Source organism: Corvus kubaryi, unplaced genomic scaffold, assembly GCF_017639235.1.
Source record: "Corvus kubaryi isolate FWS band 111438036 unplaced genomic scaffold, C.kubaryi_AGA036_p1.0 65403, whole genome shotgun sequence".
In the NCBI taxonomy this organism is placed as follows: domain Eukaryota; kingdom Metazoa; phylum Chordata; class Aves; order Passeriformes; family Corvidae; genus Corvus; species Corvus kubaryi.
Window position 1 is genome coordinate 1 of NW_024581979.1, and position 18,773 is coordinate 18,773.

General features: G+C 63.9%; 3 protein-coding genes across 5 annotated transcripts; 1 reads left to right on the forward strand and 2 right to left on the reverse strand.

Moving 5' to 3' along the window:
- Positions 1-5: 5 nt before the first annotated feature.
- On the forward strand, positions 6-4,957 carry LOC121673416 (vitamin K-dependent gamma-carboxylase-like; the record flags this gene model as incomplete). The annotated part of the gene is given in 13 exon segments (XM_042046711.1): positions 6-143; positions 216-322; positions 845-1,008; positions 1,574-1,728; positions 1,730-1,834; positions 2,097-2,228; positions 2,623-2,774; positions 3,218-3,387; positions 3,642-3,772; positions 3,840-3,987; positions 4,493-4,506; positions 4,508-4,683; positions 4,766-4,957. Coding segments are annotated over 13 exon segments (1,749 nt in total), but the record flags the coding sequence as incomplete, so codon positions are not given.
- A 501-nt stretch (positions 4,958-5,458) lies between these two features.
- Positions 5,459-10,584, reverse strand: LOC121673414 (S-adenosylmethionine synthase-like). The gene is made up of 9 exons (XM_042046706.1): positions 10,402-10,584; positions 8,902-8,979; positions 8,702-8,824; positions 8,510-8,622; positions 8,293-8,436; positions 7,995-8,213; positions 7,430-7,612; positions 7,192-7,325; positions 5,459-6,845 (listed from the first exon to the last, which is right to left on the reverse strand). Exons 1-9 carry the CDS (start codon positions 10,490-10,492, stop codon positions 6,743-6,745), a joined length of 1,188 nt encoding a protein of 395 aa, XP_041902640.1. The 5' UTR covers positions 10,493-10,584; the 3' UTR covers positions 5,459-6,742.
- A 1,202-nt stretch (positions 10,585-11,786) lies between these two features.
- LOC121673415 (histone H2A.V) lies at positions 11,787-16,560 on the reverse strand. 3 transcript variants are annotated; one of them, XM_042046710.1, is made up of 5 exons: positions 16,357-16,560; positions 13,162-13,239; positions 12,562-12,675; positions 12,363-12,492; positions 11,787-12,115 (listed from the first exon to the last, which is right to left on the reverse strand). In XM_042046710.1, the coding sequence occupies exons 1-5, from the start codon at positions 16,543-16,545 to the stop codon at positions 12,054-12,056; spliced, it is 573 nt and encodes a 190-aa protein (XP_041902644.1). In that variant the 5' UTR covers positions 16,546-16,560; the 3' UTR covers positions 11,787-12,053. The 3 variants fall into 3 exon arrangements, with proteins under 3 accessions (XP_041902644.1, XP_041902641.1, XP_041902642.1); XM_042046707.1 differs by lacking the exon at positions 16,357-16,560 and adding an exon at positions 15,854-16,282; XM_042046708.1 differs by having other exon boundaries at positions 12,363-12,675.
- Between the last annotated feature and the right edge of the window lie 2,213 nt (positions 16,561-18,773).

The window sequence follows — 18,773 nt, forward strand, 5'->3', positions numbered from 1 at the left end:
GCTCTGGCAATGGGGTGACAGTGGCCTTGTCCCCCCGTGCCCGGGGTGCCCCGTGCTCCTGCAGGTCTGTGGATGGGCTCTTCCGTCCCCAGAAGAGGAACGCCCACGTCCCGCTGTGGAACTACGCCCTGCTGCGCGCCCAGGTGGGTGTCCCTGCCCGGGACCCCCGGGGCCCCCCCCGGCACCCCCGGGACTCCCTGACCGTGTCCCCCCAGGTGTTCATCGTGTACTTCATCGCGGGGCTGAAGAAGCTGGATGCCGACTGGGTCGGGGGCTTCTCCAGGGGGACCCTCGCCCGGCACTGGCTCTTTGCACCCTTCAGGTCAGGGGAGGGGAAGGGGCGAGGGTGAGGAGGGGGACAGGGGTGGGCTGAGGACGAGGAGGGTGAGAGGTGATTTGGGGTGAGGATGAGGAGGGTGAGGGGAGTTGATGGGGGTGTAGTGGAATTGTGGGCTCCAAGGTGAGGATGAGGAGGGGGTAATGGGGATGGGGTGACAGGAACGGGGCAGAGGAGGGTGAGGGGGGGTGATAGGGATGAGAATGAAGGCGAGGGTGGGACAGGATGGGATTGGGATGAGATGGGATGGGATGAGGAGGGTTATGGGGTTGGAGTGAGGATGAGGGTAAGGAGGTTCAATGGGGAGAGGAGGGGGGCTGATGGGCTGGGGTTAGGGATGGGATGGGATGAGGACAGGTTCAGGGGGATGGGTTTGGGTTGAGGATGAGGAATGCGACGGACAGGAGGAGGAAGGGGGGGAGGTGATGGGTGGGGCTGAGGAGGGGCAGGGTGAGGCTGCGGACGGTGCTGGGGTGAGGCCGATGCCGAGGAAGGCTCCGTGGCCAGGCTGGTGCTGTCCGAGGAGCTGACCAGCCGCCTGGTGGTGCACGGTGGGGGACTGGTGCTCGACCTCTCTGCTGGTTTCCTGCTCTTCTTCGACGCCACGCGGCCCCTCGCCCTCATCTTCGTCACCTACTTCCATTGCATGAACTCCCAGCTCTTCAGCATCGGTGAGGGGGGACATGGCACCCCCAGACAGCCCCAGGGCACCCCCAGAGCACCCCCAGCCTGGGCAGGGGCACCCCCTGAAGCAGCCTGAGCCTGGGTGGGGGCACCCAGCCACTCTATGACTCGCCTTAAGCACCCCCAAACTGGGCATGGGACCCCTGGGCACCCCCAAAACACCCTGAGCCAGGGCAGGGGCACCCCTCCAACTCCTTTTAAATCACCCCTATCCATAGTAGGGGCACCCAGATACCCCCTGTAAATCACCCTCATTCAGGACAACCCCAAACAGCCTCATTAGCCCTCCCCTAAATCACCCCCAGACTGGGATGGGCACCTGGGCACCCCCCAAACACACCCTGAGCCAGGGCAGGGGCACCTGGGGACCCCCAAACACCCCCCACCAGAGCAAGTTCCCCCTCCATGGCCCCCAAATCCCCCCCCAGTCCCCAACAGGGCTACCCAGACACCCCAAAACACCCTGGCCCTGTGCAGGGACCCCCCCGATCCCAGACAGGGGCACCCCCCACCCCTGGGTGCAGTGGGGGTCCCTAAGTGTCCCCCCCCCAGGCATGTTCTCCTACACCATGCTGGCCACCAACGGGCTCTTCTGCCGGCCCGAGTGGCCACGGGGGCTCGTGGCCCGCTGCCCCCGCTGGCTGCGGGGGTGGCTCCCCAGCACGGAGCCTCCCCAGCCCAGCCCTGACTGCCACTATGGGGCCCGGGGGGGCGCGAGGGGGCCTTCGGCCTCGCCAGCACTTGGCCGCAGCCTTCACCATCCTCTACGTGCTGGAGCAGCTCTTCCTGCCCTACTCCCACTTCATCACCCAGGTGGGCACGGGGGGACTGGGGAGACGGTTTGGGGACATGGGGGTGGTCTGAGAAGAGTAAGAAAGAGTTTGGGGACACGGGGAGGGGGTTGGGGGATGTGGAGGGCATTTGGGGGCACGTAGGGGACATTTTGTGGGGTTGTGGGGGGGGCACTTAGGGTGGTAAAAGGGGGCTGGTGGTAGGTATGGGGATCCCTGTCCCCTCCTTGTCCCCTGGGGTGGGGACACCCCTGTGCTCTGTGACCCCCCCCGTGTCCCCCCAGGGCTACAACAATTGGACCAACGGGCTCTACGGCTACTCCTGGGACATGATGGTCCATTCCCGCTTCCACCAGCACGTCAAGATCACCTACAGGGATGGGCTCACCGGGGAGGTGGGCTACCTGAAACCAGGGGTGAGTGAGCCCTGGCAGCACCTGAGACTGGGGTGAGCCAGGCCCTGGGGTGAGGAGGGATGGGGGGCTCTGATCAGTCTAAATAAACTCAGTGTTTTGAGCCAACACCCCCTGGGCCTCAGTTTCCCCAGTCCCTCATTTTCTCACCGTGCCTCAGTTTCCCCCTGGTGACCCCCCCATTTCTCCCAAGTTCAGGGACTTCCCCCGTGGGCCCCCCACTGTGCCTCAGTTTCCATCATCCCTCATTTTCCCCCTGTGCCTCCATCTCTGCCCGTGTTTCCCCATCACCTCTCACCCATGGGACACCCCCTGGCCTTCATTTTCCCCTATTCCTCGTTTCCCCGCCGTCCCCCATTGTGGTCCCCATGCCTCAGTTTCCCCCCGGTCCCCGCAGGCGTTCACGCAGAGCCGGCGCTGGCGGGACCACGCGGACATGCTCAAGCAGTACTCGGCCTGCCTGAGCCAGCTGCTGCCGCGCTACAACGTCACCGAGCCCCAGATCTACTTCGACGTTTGGGTGTCCATCAACGAGCGCTTCCAGCAGAGGTGGGGGACAGGACAGGGGCCGTGGGGGGCCTGCGGGTGGGTCTGGGCTGGGGCACGCGAGCCCCGGGGCACCTCGTGCTGTGGGTGCTGTCGCTGCAGGCAGAGAGGCCTTTGGGGTACCCGGGATCTTGTGGGGGCCACATGGGATTCTGGAGGGATACCCGGGGTTTTGGGCAACATGGGGACGCAGGGCTTGGCTGCACAGGGTGGGGGACCCGCGGGTGGAGCTGGTGTGGGAGCTGTGGGCCCACAGCTGGGGGTGCTGCTGCTGGTGGAGCTGCTGCTTCCAGCCGAGGTTGGGGAGGACACAGGGACAGGTGGGGGTGCTGGTGGTTTGTCTGCACAGGTGGACCTGTTGTGGTCCCCGTGGACCCCACGCCGTGGGTCCTATAGTCCCACAGGATTTGGGGGTGCTGAGGGGTGTTGACACCTCATTCCCCCAGACTTGTGGACCCCCGGGTGGACCTGGTCCGTGCTCCATGGTCCCCATGGACCCCCACGCCGTGGCTGCTCCCGCTGCTCGTGGATCTCTCTCCGTGGCGTCAGCAGCTGCAGGAGATGGAGGCGCAGCTGGATGGACACACGGACACCGTGTTCATTGCAGACTTCCCCGGTGCGGCCCTAGGGGCCCTGGGGGTCGGGGACAGGGCACTTGTGGGGCCAGGGGTTACAGAGCATGGAGGGCGGTCAGCAGTGGGTACAGGGAACGAAGGGTCCCAGGGGTTCAGGGGTTGGGTACAGGGCGTGGGGGAATCCTGGGGTTGAGGGGGGTTGTGGGGTACAGGGCACAGGAGTGTCCGGGGGTTCAGGGTGGGGGCACAGGGCCGGGGGCTTCAGGGTGGGGGTACAGACCCAGCTCTGTTCCAGGCCTGTACCTGGAGAACTTCGTGAGCGAGGACCTGGGGAACACGAGCCTGCGGGTCCTGCGGGGGAAGGTGCTGGTGGAGCTGGTGGAGCAGCAGCAGAACCACTCGCTGCAGGAGGGTGAGGGGATGCAGGTGAGGCTCGGGGGGACCCCGGGGGGCCTGGAGGTGCCTGGGGGTGCTGATACTGTGTCCCCCCCAGCTGCCAGCGGGGCAGTACCACAGGGTGCACACGGTGTCCCCGGAGCCCTCGTGCTACATGTACCTGTACGTCAACACCACGGCGCTGCAGCTGGAGCGGAACCTGACGCAGCTGCGGGAGCTGCGGGACCGTGTGCGCAACGGCACCGGTGAGGACCCCCAAATACCCAGCACCTCATCCCTGGGGACCCCAGAATCCCCAACACCTCACACCTGGGAATCTCAAAATCCTTGACACTTTGCTTTCTGGGACCCCAAAATCCCCAGCATCTTACCCCATGGGGGGAAGTTCCAGGAAGACCCCCAATCCCTGTCACTGGGGTGGAGGAATGACAGGGTCCCCCCAATTCCTGGCACCTCACGTCTTTCTGAGTAGTGGGAAGACAACCCCTCAAAAATCCCTGTCAGTTTTCGCCCTAGGGTCACAGGGACCCCAAAATCCCCATCACCTCATCCCCTGGGCAGCAGTGGGGGCATGGGGACCCCAAAATCCCCATCACCTCAGCCCCTGGTGAGCACTGGGCTGAGGTGATCATGGAGGACCCCAATCCCTCCCTGTGTGGGGAGATCAGGGCAACATCCCCAATTCCCATCACCAGACTGGGGGCATCACAGGGACCCCAAAATCCCCATCACCTCCCACCTCTGCCCCAGAACAGTCCCCGTTGCCCCCCCGAGCTGCGGCCCATCCTGGGGGAGCCCCCGCCCGCGGGGGTGCCGCTGGACCCAGTGGTGTCTCTGTTCCTGCGGCGGGAGCGGCGGCAGCAGCGGCGGGAGCACGAGTCCAGCCTGGCCCAGCGCCTCCGGCGCTTCCTCCGCAGGAAGTTCTTCCTCTTCCGCCGCAGGTCAGTCCCAAAGCCCCCTTGTCCCCCTGTCCTGTCCCCCGTTGCCCCCCGTGCCCCCCGGTGCCCACCGCTGTCCCCGCAGTGCCCTGATGACGCTGATCGCGCTGCGGAACCTGGCGCTGGGCCGCCCGTCCCCGGAGCGCCTGGCGCAGGAGGTGGCCTTCGCCAGCTGGAACGGGGAGGAGGAGGAGGCTCGGCCCGAGACCGATGGGGGGGCCCAGAGGGGTCCCGAGCTCTGAACACTCTAAATAAATGCTATTTTTTAAGCCAGAAATCCTCCCGTGCCTCAGTTTCCCCCTGTGCTCCGGATTCTCCCGGTAACTGGCTCCCCCTGCCCTGGGCGTTCCCCACCCCGTGTACCCGTTTCCCTCCATCCCCCAGCTCCCCAGCCACATTCCCCAACCCTTCCCAGTTCACCCATCCCAATCTCCCCTGCACCCCAGTTCCCCCCGTGCCCATTTCCCCAAACCCCAGTGTCCCCCATCCCTGTTGCCCTGATACTCGTTCCAGCCGTGTCCAGTTCCCCCATCCATTTCTCCTGTGCTTCAGTCACTCCCCCAGCTCCCCCCATGCCCCTTTCTCCCATCCCAGGACCCTGTGCCTCAGTTTCCCCTGTACCTGGTCCCCCCCACACTTTCTCCCTATCTAATCCCCCATATCCCACTTTCCCCTGTACCCCAATGTCTCCGTCTCCCAGTGCCTCGGTTTCCCAAACCCTTCAGCTCCCCCCTGCACCTGTCTCTCCCCGCCGTTTCCCCCACACACTCGAGGTGGCTCCATCTAACCCATCACTTTTATTGAGATTCTTTTCTTTTTGAACTCATTTTTGGATTCAGTGGATCAAAACATTCGGACGAAACCTCCCGAAAATAGTAAAACCAAGAAAAAAAAAAATCCTCAGGGGCAGGAGAAAGCCCCCCTTGCCCCCCCCCCAAGGCACTCTGGGGGCCGGAGCCCGGGCGGGCAGTAAACAAGCCGGCTTCTCTGTACCACACCGGCCACCAGCGCCACGCCCAGGCACCCCCGGCGCTCCAACAAACCCATTTCCCCCCCGTTTCGCCCCAAATTGGTGGGGGGCAGGGGGAGGGCGGGGGGAGGGGAAGGGGGGGCTTTCAGGGATCAGGAGCTGCCGGCTGAGTGCGGGGACTTCTCTGTACTCACGCCCCCGCCTCGGCGCACAATAAATACACCAAACCTTCAAGTATCAAGCGCCAAATGCCCCCCTTTCCCCCCCAAAATCTGGACAAAGTTGGGGGGTGTGGAGGAGTTGTGCAGTTGGGGAGTCGCTTCAGCTTTTGGATTAAAACCCAAAAAAAAAAGAATGTAAAATGTTTTCCTCTGGTACCGAACCCTCAGGGGGGGGTTGGGGGTCGGCTTTAGCGTGTCCCCCCCAAAATGTGCATTTTTGGAACAAGAGGTTAAAAATGAGGGTTAAGAACCAAACCCAGCACCAGCGAGGTCCCAGGGGGGGTGGGGAGGTGGAATGGGAGATGTCCCCCCCACCAGTGGGACTGGGGGAGCCAAAATGTGTATCCCCCCAGTGGAATGGGGACTGTGGGGAGGGACACACAGGGAGCCACAATGAGGGGTTTGTGTGTCCCCCCCCCCCCGCACCAGGGTGGGGGGGGACAGTGGGAGCAAAAATGGGGGATCCCCCTGATGTAGTGGAATTCGGGGTCAAGGGGGAATGGGGAGTGATAAAATGGGGTAACCCCCACAGCAGTACTGCTGGGACTCAGAATGGGGTGGCCCTTGCCACAGTGGGACTGTGGGGACATGGGGGAGGGCTTGAGAGGGCACTTGGGCCTTTTTCCCCATCTCCAAGCTCGGAGTAAAGACAGATTTGTTAAAAACCATCCGGAGGGATTTGGGAGGACACAGGGGTGGGCTCCAGGAGAGGCACGTGGTCCCCACACAACCAAAACGATGGTGAGAGACAATGGCGGGGCTGGGGAGCCTGGGGGGGGGCTGGGAGCTCTTTCCCCCAGAGCCCACGGGCTTCTCTGTAACCTACGCCCGCGGGAGTGGGGGGAAAAGCCCTAACAATGCTCTTTTCTCCTCAGTATTTTAGTTTTTTGGGCACTTCCCAAGGGAAACTGTCCCTACCAAAGTGGCCATAGGCTGCGGTCCTCTGATAGAGGGGCTTCTTCAGATCCAGATCCCTGGAATACACAATTCCCGACTCAGTGAGGTGGCCCCGGGGTCCTGCCTTCGCCCCTTCCCTGCCTGGCCGGGGGTTCCGCAGCGGCGCCTCTGCCTCCTCCCCACCCCACGGGGCGGTTGGAGCTTCCCCGGCTGCTCCCCAAAGCACCCGGCTGGCTCCCGGCTCCGGGGAAGCTCCAAGCGCTCGGCTCCGGCGGATACTTACCCCATCCGCGCCCCAAGCGCGCCTTCTCCGTTCGGCCGAGCGGCTCCGCGCCGGGTCCAGGGCGCCAGGCGGTCCCCAGGCTGCTCCGGGAGGGACCCCCACCCGCCCCACCCCCCGGCACAGCCCCCCACGCCCGTTACCTGACGATGACCCCAGGCCGCAGGTCGAAGTTCTTCTTGACGATCTCCAACAGCTCCCGCTCGCTCTTCTGGGAGGTGCCGTAGTGGAAGATGGAGATGGACAAGGGGTGCGAGACCCCGATGGCGTACGAGACCTGTGGGGGGCAGGTGGAGGTGGGGGTGAGGCTGGACCCAGAGAGGCTGGGGAGGGGGGCCGCAGCACCCATCTGAAGCAGCCTCGACCCAGCCCAACACCCACCTGGACCAGCACCCTGCGGCACAGCCCAGCCTTCACCAGGGACTTGGCCACCCAGCGCGCGGCGTAGGCGGCCGAGCGATCCACCTTGGTGTAGTCCTTGCCCGAGAAGGCGCCGCCTCCGTGCGCGCCCCAGCCCCCGTACGTGTCCACGATGATCTTGCGGCCCGTCAGCCCCGCATCGCCCTGTTGGGGACAGCAGCGTCACAACCTGTCCGTATTGTCACCAGCATCGTCCCCACCGAGCCATCGCCGTGCTGCTGCTGCCACCACCGCACCATGCTGTGACCACCGTCGTGTTATCACCGCCACCATAACCACACCGTCTCTGCCACCACTGTGCCATTGTCACCACCGTGCCACCACCATCACACCACTGTAACTGCCACCACTGTGCTACCGCCACTGTGCCACCGCCACAGTGTCACCATCTTGTCACCACCCCTCAGCCACCACCACCGCACCATCGTTGCCACCATCGTGGTGTCGCTGCCAGCACCACCATCATGCCATCACAACTGTCACCACCACCACCATCGAACCACCACCACAGTGCCCTCGGCTGCACCTGGGGCCCGCCGATGACGAAGCGGCCGCTGGGCTGCAGGTGGTAGATGGTGTCATCATCCAGGTACTTGGGCGGCACCACGGCCTTGATGACCTTCTCCTTCAGCGCGTCGCGCATCTCGTCCAGACACACGTCCTCATCGTGCTGCACCGAGATCACGATGGTGTGCACCCGGATCGGGATCACCGCCCCACGGTCCTGCATGTACTGCACTGTCACCTGCCAGGGGACACCAGTCAGAGGCCAGGAGGGAGAACAAAGGGCTCCCAAGGGCTTTGGGGACTCATCAGCACCTCACCTGTGTCTTGGAGTCGGGGCGCAGCCAGGGCAGGGCTCTGCTGCGGCGCAGCTCAGCCAGCTTGGCGTTGAGCTTGTGCGCCAGGACGATGGTCAGGGGCATGCACTCCTCCGTCTCGTCCGTGGCGTAGCCGAACATCAGCCCCTGTGGCACAGGGACAGGGGGTCACACCCAGCCCTCGGTCACACCACGGCAACCCCACGGCCCCGGGTCTCACCTGGTCACCGGCGCCAATGTCCTCCTCGCTGCGGTCCAGGTGCACGCCCTGGGCGATGTCCGGGGACTGCTGCTCCAGGGCCACCAGCACATTGCATGTCTTGTAGTCAAAACCTGGGGGGACAAAGGGGGCTGTGGTGAGCCCGGTGCCACCACTGTGCTGTCACTGAGGTGGTGGCACCCCGGGACGCACCTTTGGAGGAGTCGTCGTAGCCGATGTGCCGGATGGTGTCCCGGACAACCTTCTGGTAGTCTACGTTGGCCCGGGAGGTGATCTCCCCCGCCAGCAGGATCATCCCGGTTTTGGCGACCGTCTCTGCAGGGACAAGGGTGATGTCAGCACAGCGTCACCTCCACGTCACCCACCTGCTGTCCCCTGGTGCCCTTACTCACCACATGCCACCTTGGCATCAGGGTCCTGCTTGAGGTGGGCATCCAGGACAGCATCACTGATCTGGTCACAGATTTTATCTGGGGACACGGAGAGCAGGGGGCGTCACGGTGGCGTGGGACAGCCCAACACGGCACAGCCCTTCCTTCCGGACCCTCCGGCACAGGGATCGGAGCCCCATAATCCAGGAGCCCCCCAGGGTGCACACAGCCCTTGCCTTGTCCCCAGTCTGGAATTCCAGGCATGTCCCAGTTAAGCTCCAGCTTCAACTACGGCTGAGCCCTGTGGCACCACTGAGGGGATCAGACCCATATCCCAGCTTCCCAAATCCGCAGCATGCCAGCTTCCAGCAGCTCTGCCCCCAGGCAAAGCTGTTCCAGCCATACCCCACCGGACACCCAGCTCCCTCCTGCTCCCGGGGTGTTTTACGCCGGTGGAGGGGGTCCAGGGTGTCCCAGGGGCCACCCGTGTCCCCAGGACTGCGGGCGTCCTTGGCAGCGACCTTCCGGGCAGGATCTGGGTGAGGACAAGGCAGCGCCCAGCTTGGGTGAGGGGAGGCAGGTCCCCCAGATGCTTTTTGGGGGGAAAGAGTGAGGAAATAGACCTCATAGCCTCCTCCCTCAGGCAGCGTGGAGGGAGCCCCAGAGCAGCCGCAGGTTGTGCCATCGGGTTTGTGGGTGCTTGAGCCAGAAGGACCAGAGCTGTGGGGTGCTGTGGGGCCCGAGGGGGACCTGGAGCTGAGGGGAACTCGGGAGGTGCTGGGTATGCCCTGACAGTGGGTGCCGGAGTGGCCAGAGCTGAGGGGGTTCAGGGGTGCTGGCTGTGCCCAAGCAGTGGGCGCTGGGCGTTGGCAGCTGCCTCCGGAGGTTAACAGTCATGTGCCCCAAACCGGCGAGGACAAAGACCGGGGGAGACCGGCACCAGCTGGTACCGAGCTGGGGAGGGCTCCAACCACCCCCCGGGAGGAGTGTAACCCCCCGGCTGCAGCGGGAGGGCACATCTGGGGAGACCCACCACGCTTCATCTCCGGCTGGGCGACATCGGGGACACCATCGGGGGATGGGGGGTGGGCTGAGGGCGGCACTCCGCCCCGGGGGGGGGGGGGGGGTGTGCGTGCGGGTCACCAGGCCTGTCTTACCCCCGGCATCCACGCGGGGAGGGAGCCCACGGCGGGGGTCCCGCGGGGTGCGGGGGCACCGGGAGCTGCTTAGTCACGGCGGCACCGGCCCCCCCCCGCCCGCCCCATCGTCACCCCCGTGTCCCGCCCCACGCGGGCAGCACGTGCGCGCCGGGCCCGCAATGCGGCGAGCGCGCGCCCGCCTCACACTGCGCGCGCGCCCGCCCGCGTCACCGCCCCCCCCCCACGCCCCCGGCCCACCCTCATCCCCTCCATCCTCATCCTCACCTCCTTCATCTTCATCCTCACCATCCTCCTCCTCCTCCCCCCCCGCCCGGCCGCGCCTGCGCGATCGCCGCCCCGCCCAGCCCCGCTTGGCCCGCACCTGGGTGCCCCTCGCCCACGGATTCGGAAGTGAAGAGGAAGGTGCCCTCCTCGATGAACACCTCGTGGAAACCGTTCAGTTGCCCGTTCATGGCGGCGCGATGGGCGGCGACAGGCGGAAGGGGAAAACACAGGAACAACAACACCCAAGCACGGCCGCGGCAGACTGAACGCGGCCCCTTCCTCAGCACCTCTAGTTATAGCCTCCTCGCCCCGCCCCGCTACCGCTCCCAGCCAATGGCGAGCGTAATACGCACCGCGGGGGCGGGGGGGGCAGAACCACTGCAGCCGGGGAGGGGGAGAGCGTTACATAACGCGGAGCTTGGCCTCAACCTCCGGGGCAGCCCGGAGCGGGCCGTCATCAGCTGGGCACTCAGCAGAGCTAAACCTTCGGTCAGGCCGTCTCCTCTGCCCCGCACGGCGCAATGCTGCGGGCGGGCACTGATGCCCCCGCCGTACTCCCCCGTGGTGGCCGCATGGTACCTCCCGCGCGGCCCGGCAGCTCGAGGCGCGCGGCGGCGCACGCATGCGTCCGGCGACGGCACGGAGGGCGCATGCGCAATGCACGGCCCGCGGGCAGCGAGGACGGCCCCGCCTCCCCGCCGCCATCTTGCGCAGACCGGCGTCGCCATTGTGCGACCTCGGGCCCGCCGGGACCGACCCCGGCCCGGCCCCGCCCTTGCCCCTGTCCGCGATCGCAACCGGGCCCGCGGCTCCCCCAGGCGCTGCGGCCCCGCGGGGCGGGTCTGAGCCCGGGCACGGCTCTGATGGTGCCCTAGGCCGTTGGGGCCACTTGACGCCTGATGCAACCAGCACCCGGTGTTGCCAGTGCAGGAGCCGCCCGGCTCCAGCTCCCCCCCGGCACCGCCTCCGCGCCCGGCCCGGAGCACCCCCGTGCCCAGCTGCTACACACGGGGCGCGCCGGGAGCTTGGGCAGGCCCCATGTGGCCAGCACAGAGTGACACTCAGGCGTGACGGACCCTGACACCCACAGCCGGACAGACGGCCCGGACAGACGCAGATCCGGGTCCGGTGAACACCCAGGCTCCCAGCGCCCTTGTGCTGCGGGCTGCCTGACCGCTGGCACGGCCGGGCACCGTACAGATGGACACCCCTACGGCCGGGACAGGCACACACACACAGACACACTGCTGCGTCCAGGACAGACAGACAGACGGACACACCCGGCCATGTGCTCCCGGCACGCAGAGCACGCCCCACCCACCCCCGGAACATTTGCATAATGGGCGGCGCTTGTCCCTCACCGTGCATTTGCATGCGGGCTCATTTGCATGGGGGGGCACCAGGCTCCTCTGCCCAGCGCCGGGGGGGGGGTCCCGACCACCCCCTCCCGACCCCCCCTCCCCGCCACCACTGGAGACCGTCTGGTTTTTTGTAAAAAATGGTTTATGGGTTCCATTTTTGTATAAAACACAGGGGCAGCCAAGCCCCTCACCCACCCCCGGCTGCCGCCCCACGGCCCACGGTGTGTCCTACTCAGAATCTAAACCCATCCCAATGTTTCCTCTACAGTCAATCCTCTATGCTCTTCCTTTGAACTATTCCTTAAAAAAAACTCCTCGTGTCCCCGAGATGTTCCTGTGCCCAGGTACAGTACGATGACCGGGGGGGGGATCCGGTGCCGCACTCCTTCTACGCCGTTTTCTGTTGTCCCTTCTTTCCAATCAGGGACTTGTGGATGTGGGGAATGACACCTGCAGAGAGGAAGGGAGAATTCTTGTCAAGTCACTGGTAGAATTCTCAAGAAACTCCAAAAAATCCTAAATTCCCTTTTTTTGTGAAAATCCAGTGTGAACGTCAAGTGGATCCCCCTCGGTCTGAATCCAGGGAAGCAGCAAGCCCATGCCTTTAGGCCAACTGCCAAATCCCTATTCGGTTTCTCATACTTCCCCTTCTTGCTAAATTCCCTCCCCAGGATGGAAACACGGGAATGACGCCCACCTCCACCAGCAATGGTGGCTTTGATCAGGGAGTCCAACTCCTCATCACCGCGGATCGCCAGCTGCAGGTGCCGGGGCGTGATCCGCTTGACTTTGAGATCCTTGGAAGCGTTCCCGGCCAGCTCCAGCACCTGCAGGACAGCGGCAAGAGGTGGGAATGCCGAGGGGAGGGGTGCTGGGTGTGGGGAGGGGGGTCCTACCTCAGCGGTCAGGTACTCGAGGATGGCCGCGCTGTACACGGCCGCCGTGGCTCCCACGCGCCCGTGGCTGGTGGTCCGAGTCTTCAGGTGCCTGTGGATGCGGCCGACTGGGAACTGGGGGGGCAATTAACAACCTCGTTAACACCTACAGCCCCCCCAACATGCATATTTACACCCTACACTGTTGATTCGGGCTGTGGCTTCCAGGAGCAACTCTTCAAACAGAGGATTTAATTATCACTATCCAATTTATTACTAATTAATATATAGTATTAATGTCTTGTTATAATAATAAATTACACTGTTATATAAATATATTGTATATTGCTATCATGTAATTTAGTAAGATATAACTACATCTTGTATAGCATAAAATAATTGTATTTTAAATTAATTATCAAAATAATCATTAATTCTCCCAATTAATCCTCCCATCCTCTCTGTCCCACCTGACAGCAAATCCCCTCTGCAAGCCCAAGGGCTCCTCATTGCTCCATAAGCCTCCAAATTCCAAAATATTCAGTTTTGACCACAAAGAAGAAGGTTTGGGGCCCCCCAGCTGCCCAGAGTTCTGTTTCCCGGTGATTCCCTGTGCCATACCTGCAGCCCGGCTCTCTGGGAGCGTGACACGGCCTTGGCCTTGGCCTTGCCGCTGTCCTTGCCCGCCTTGCCGCCAGCCTGGGGGAGAAAGGGGCCTGTTAATTAATCTAATTAATCCCTGAATCCAAACAATCTCATTAATTCGAAGACAGAGGGACCTGCTGTAGGATAATCTGGCAGCTCCCTGGCAACTCAGGGCCTCTCAAACCACCCGGATTCAAGGGGACAAGGGAGGTTTTCAGGGTGCAGCAGCTGCTCCCCCACCCAGGTGTCCTGTTCCTGCTGCCAGTATTCCCACTGTTTTCCAGAAAATGCCAGATGGGGGAAAACCAGCCCAAAATCCCATTGTTGGGCATTTTTTTCCAGCAGTTGTGAGCCCAGTTCGATTTCAGATTCGATTCCTCCACACATTGACACTGGGCACTACGCAGGAACCTGTTCCTGCATATGGGAAAGTGATCCTGTGGGATTCAGGGGTAATTCCCTTCCTACTCCAGACTGGGAAATCACCCGGGAGCCCAAGAAATTGTAGATTTAATGAAAATCATGTTGGAAGGGGTGGAAATGCCAAAGCCAAGAGTTTGGGAGTTGCTGAGTAACAAGGAAGAGCCAAGCATGGGTTTGCTGGGTTCTCCCATCCGCTGTCAGGAAATCCATGCATTCCAGGGATATGGGAAGACCCCATGACGTCACTAATCACTAATGAAAGCTGTTCCTAACAAGGTGAAAGCCACGGGTGACGCAGGAAGGCAGAGGGAGCTGCACGCTCCAGGGGAAAGATGTCAGCAACCCAAAATCAGCTCCAGGTAAAAAAAACCAGGGATAATAATCCCAAAAGCCAAGCTTTCCAGCCCACAGAGAGACAAGAAGCAACAGCACAGGGAGATGAGAGCCTGAAAACACCCTGGATATTCATAATCCCTGCTTTTATAGCACATATTGATCCCACAATCCCCATCCCCTCAAAAAGGAGGAATTTTGGCTCTTGGTGAGGGAGCTGAAATGATCCAGAGACCCCAGGAGAGAAAGTGGAGCACATTAATCCTCAAAACAAGATGCTGGTTAACCTGGGAATGTCCAAGATCTGGGTCCCATCCCAGCCAGGTGGGAGTTACGTTTCAGCTCAAACATTGGAAAAAAAAAATCAGTCACGAGGGGGCATTAATTAATCCCGAGGTGATTAAAACAAGCAGAGGGCACGGGGTGAGGCCACAGGGGATCCGGCTCTGGGGATGCCAGGACTCGGCAAGCCCGCCCTGTGTCCCAGCAGCCGCGACAGGAGAGTCTTCAGGGATAACTGGGAGAAATGGTGAAGCACCAGGAGTCACTTTCATCAGGAGAAAACATCGCTCCATAAAACTGCAAAACTCAGGGCATTTTGGGGGGAAGGAGGGAGGATTTGAGGGGTGGAAAGGGAGATTTATGGGAAAGAAAGGGGGAGGAAAGGGGGATTTGTGGATATTTCCTTGCTCTAGGAATAAAAGGCAGCTTTGGGAAAAGCACTGGCTGTTCCCACTGAGGGCTTTTATCAGCCAGCTGCGAACTTTCCCACTGCCCCATCAGGTTTTCCAGCTTGGAGCTGCCTGCCTGATACATCTTTACAGGGGGGTTGACCAAAAAGAGGGAAGAAAGATCTCGCCATGGAAATCCCGAGGTTTGTCCCGATTTTCACCAATCCTCCATGGGGTTTGCACAGGGAAAACGGGAGGTTCTCCCAGCCCAGCTGCCCCCAGCTCCCTATGAGAGATCATCCAACTCCGCGCTGGGAATGAAGGCTCCTGGATTCCTCCCTCCTGAGGAGCGAATCCCGAGGATTCTCTCCTCAACCTCCGGACTGGGGCTCCCAGGGACTCAGGCAATCCCTGTGCCATCTCCATCCCTTCTCTCCACCAAAGTCCCTCGCTGGGAGCACATTCCCGTGCTAAATCCTCCCTGGGTCTGACCCGCTGGATCCCTCACAGCAGGCAAACATTGTTTTTTCTTGTTGCTTCAAACAGGATAAAACCCCTTCAAACAGCAACTTATCTCCTGCCGCACATTCCCAGACATCCCCGAGCACAAGTTCTTGGCGGCAGCAGGAGTTGCGTAACCCAACGGTGTTTCCATTAACGCTGAGGGATCGGGGCCCTTACCGCTGGCTCCGGAACCTCCGCGGATCCCAGAGCCCCCCACGGAACCCCCACGACTCCACCTGTGGATCCACAGAACTCCCCCAAGGGTCCACAGAATCCCCTCAAATACCCACCACCCCATCCCCACCCGGTACCACAGAACCCCCCGAGTCCCCTGCAAACCCACAGAAATCCCTTGCGGATCCACAGAACCCCCCAAGCCCCCTGCAGATCCACAAAACCCCTCCCGTGGATCCACAGGGTATCTTCACAGAACGACAGAATCCCCCACGGATCCACAGAACCACCCGAATCCCCCACAAATCCCCAGAAACCCCCTATGTAACCACAGAACCCTCTCGCTAATCCATGGAGTCCCCCGGGCCCCCTGCAAATCCACGGAACCCCCTCAAGGATCCTTAGAGCCACCCAAAACATCCTGCAGATCCACGGAACCTCTCACAGATCCACAGAGCCTCCCTAACCCCCATCCCCCTGCCCGCCTTCGCTGACAGCTCCAGACCCGGCTCCCCCCATTCCCCCCACGGGGCCACAGGAACGGGACACGGGGGAAAACGAACCTCCCTTTCCTTCCCCCGCGGACCGGGCCGGTCCCCCGGGAAGCGGGCTGGGATGTATCCCGCGGAACCCCGAAGGAGGCGCCGGGCGGTTGACAGACCCCGCTCGGGCCCGCTCGGGCCCCCTCGACTGACGTTTCCCCCACGACAACGGCTTGTGCCGGTTGCGGGCTTCCTCCCGTCCAACCGGCCCGCAACCGGCACAAGCCGCGACCGAGGAGACACCGGCTGACACCGCACCGCTCTGACAGCGCTGGACGGCACCGGCGGGGCCGGATTTGGAGGGCAGGACAAACCCCCTCCGCAGGAGCCAGGCGGCGGCGGCGGCCACGGGGCACTGAGGAAGCGCCGGGCCGGACCCAAGGTCACGCACCGGGGGCCGTCCCCCGCCCGGCCTGGGCTGACAGCAGCGGCCATTGGCGGCCCCACGGGGCCCGGCTCAGCCCAGCCGCGCTGTCCTGGCCGGCCCCCCGAGCCCCGAGCTCCCCGACTACCCCTACCCTCACCATGGTACCGCCGCCGCCGTCCGAGCCCCAGAGCCGCCGCCGCGCCCGACCCGCCTCAGGAGCCGCCAGACAATGACCCGCCCGGGCGGGGGCGGCGGACCGCGCCGCGTCCCCGCCAATCATCGCCTCCCATACTAGTTTGAACATCCCGCGGCGCCCAATGGGCGAGCCGCTTCTTTCCCCGTCCATCGCTGGCTCCGCCCCGCGGCTCGTTTAACGGCTGTGTTACCTTTGCACACGGCACGCAGCGGGGTGAGGGCGAGGCGTGCTCGCGTCGGTGACGTCATCGCCCGGCGAATAGAAATAACGAGCGCCGCGGCGAGGGGCGGGGTCATGCAGACGGACAGCCGGGAGAGCCAATGGGAAGCGGGCGATGTTTCCCGCCCATTTCGTCGCTCCGCCTCGGGCCGTGTTTGTGTGAGGGAGCGGGGGGGTGGGCGGTGAGGGGAGTGCGGGGGGGCGGGAGTTTGGCGGCTCCAGGAGGGCCCCGAGCCTCGCCGGAGGGTCCCGCTGGGCCCTAGACCTGCTAAAGGGTTCCGCCGGGCTGGGGGCTTCACCCCTGATATGGCCCGACCCTGCTCGGGGCTGAGAGAGGCCCCGGCGTGAGGGGAGCCCGCCCGGGGACACGCAGGCCCGCCGGTGTGCCTGACCGTCCCTGTGTTTCTCTCAGGCAGTACAGAAATAACGCAGCGCTGCCCCGTAGGATGCGTGAGAAGGGCAGCGGTAGTGAGGTAACAGGGACCCCGCAGCCCCCCGGGCCGGACTGAGGGCTGGGGCGGACCCTGAGAGTCGAAGGGACTGTCCGTGGTGACGGCAGGGGTTAAGTGTGGCCAAAAATCCCCAAAATTCACGGCACTGTTGGGGGGCAGGGGGCGCCTTTTCGGGACAAACGGGTCATAGTAAATAAAAACTCGGCTCAGTTTCTCATGACGAGCCCGTTCCAGTGTCAAATGGAACCTGATTGTGTGACGAGGTGAGTTCATAAATGGAACCGGGGATTCCCGAGCTCGGCTCGGTGAGAGGCCAGCGGTTGTGGAGCTGGTGGGCTCCGCACCGCGCAGCCCCGCCGGGGCCCCCAGCCCGGCTGCACCCGGCGCGGTCACTGTGCCCCCGCCCGCCACCGGCTGTCCTGGCTGCCGGGCCTCAGTTTCCCTCAGCACCGGGCGGGGTGGAGGGCACCGCGCAGTCCCCGCTCCTCGCTGCACTGCCGGGGGCTCAGGGTGTCCCCAGCCCCGCGCCCACTCTGCTCCAGGCTGACCATGGCCGAGGTACGCGCTGGGGGGAGGGAGAGGGAGGCAGGCACCTGTTACTGGTCCCCCCCGGCTCTCCCGGCCTCGGTGCCACAGTTTCCCTGCCATGGGCAGGGGCGAGGCGCGCCGTGCAGCGCCCACCCCTCGCTGCAGCTGCTGGGGGGGGCTCAAGGCGGCCCCCAGTCCCCCCTCCCACACCTGCCCTGCCCCGGCTGCACCAGGGCCGAGGCACGGGCTGGGAGGAGCAGGAGGGCGAGGAGGAGGAGGATGACGAAGGCCTCTGTCACTGTCCTCCCCGGGTGCCTGCCCTGCCCCGTCAGCTTCCCTCCAGCCCCCGGGCAGGGGCTGGGGGGGCACCGTGCCTCCCCCGCCCCTCGCTGCAGCTGCCGGGGAGGCTCAGGGTGCCCCCAGCCCCTCATCCCGCAGCTGCTCCCGGCGCCCCGGGGTGGGCAATGCTGCCCGCACCTGCCCCGGGCAGCAACTGCCGCAGGCCGGGCCCCCCCGGGCTCAACCAGGGGCCCCCCGGCTGTCCCGGGGCCCCTCCAGCTGTCCCCAGCTCGCTCGACCCCCGGGTCCAGCCGGGGGGGGCCGGAGCAGCTGCGGGGTGGGATGGGGCCGGGGATGGGGCCGGAGCAGCCGCTCCCCCCGGCCCCGGGGACATGCGGGCCGGGGGCTCGGCATGGGGAGGATCCGCGGGGGGCTCGGGGGTCGCACCAGGCCCCGGTGGCGGTGATGGCGGTGACGGCGGCGGCGGCTCATGCGCAGGCGGGTCCCCGCGTGTCCTCAGATGAGCCCGAGCCCGCAGGGAGCCGCAGCGCGGGGGGGCGGGGGCTGCGGCACCGCCGGTGGGGACACGGCTCGGGTACACAGGGGACACGGCACACAGCTGCGGGCACGGCGCCGTGCTTGTGCGCACACCCGCTAACAACCTGCACATGCGACGCAGCCGTGGGATGACACACGCACCTGACACACGCCGTGCAGTCGTGTGCGTGGCACACAAGCCTTTCACACCTGTGCACGCACTTGCCTGAGCCATGGCATACACACCACACACGAGCCACGCCAAACCCTCCCAGCCTCACATCCGCACACGACAAGCAGCCGTGTGATGGCACAGACGGCTTACACACGCTTTACACACACACACCTACACCAGACAGCCGT

Coding starts and splice junctions, on each gene's coding strand:
- LOC121673414 (XM_042046706.1), bottom strand. CDS start 10,492: ATGAACGGGCAACTGAACGGTTTCCACGAGGTGTTCATCGAGGAGGGC. Junction 8,214..8,292: donor GCCCCGACTCCAAGACACAG/GTGAGGTGCTGA, acceptor GTCCCCTGGCAG/GTGACAGTGCAGTACATGCA. Junction 7,613..7,994: donor TCGTCATCGGCGGGCCCCAG/GTGCAGCCGAGG, acceptor TGTCCCCAACAG/GGCGATGCGGGGCTGACGGG.
- LOC121673415 (XM_042046707.1), bottom strand. CDS start 16,267: ATGGCCGCTGCTGTCAGCCCAGGCCGGGCGGGGGACGGCCCCCGGTGC. Junction 12,493..12,561: donor TCGAGTACCTGACCGCTGAG/GTAGGACCCCCC, acceptor GCTGTCCTGCAG/GTGCTGGAGCTGGCCGGGAA. Junction 12,116..12,362: donor AGCCACCATTGCTGGTGGAG/GTGGGCGTCATT, acceptor TCCTCTCTGCAG/GTGTCATTCCCCACATCCAC.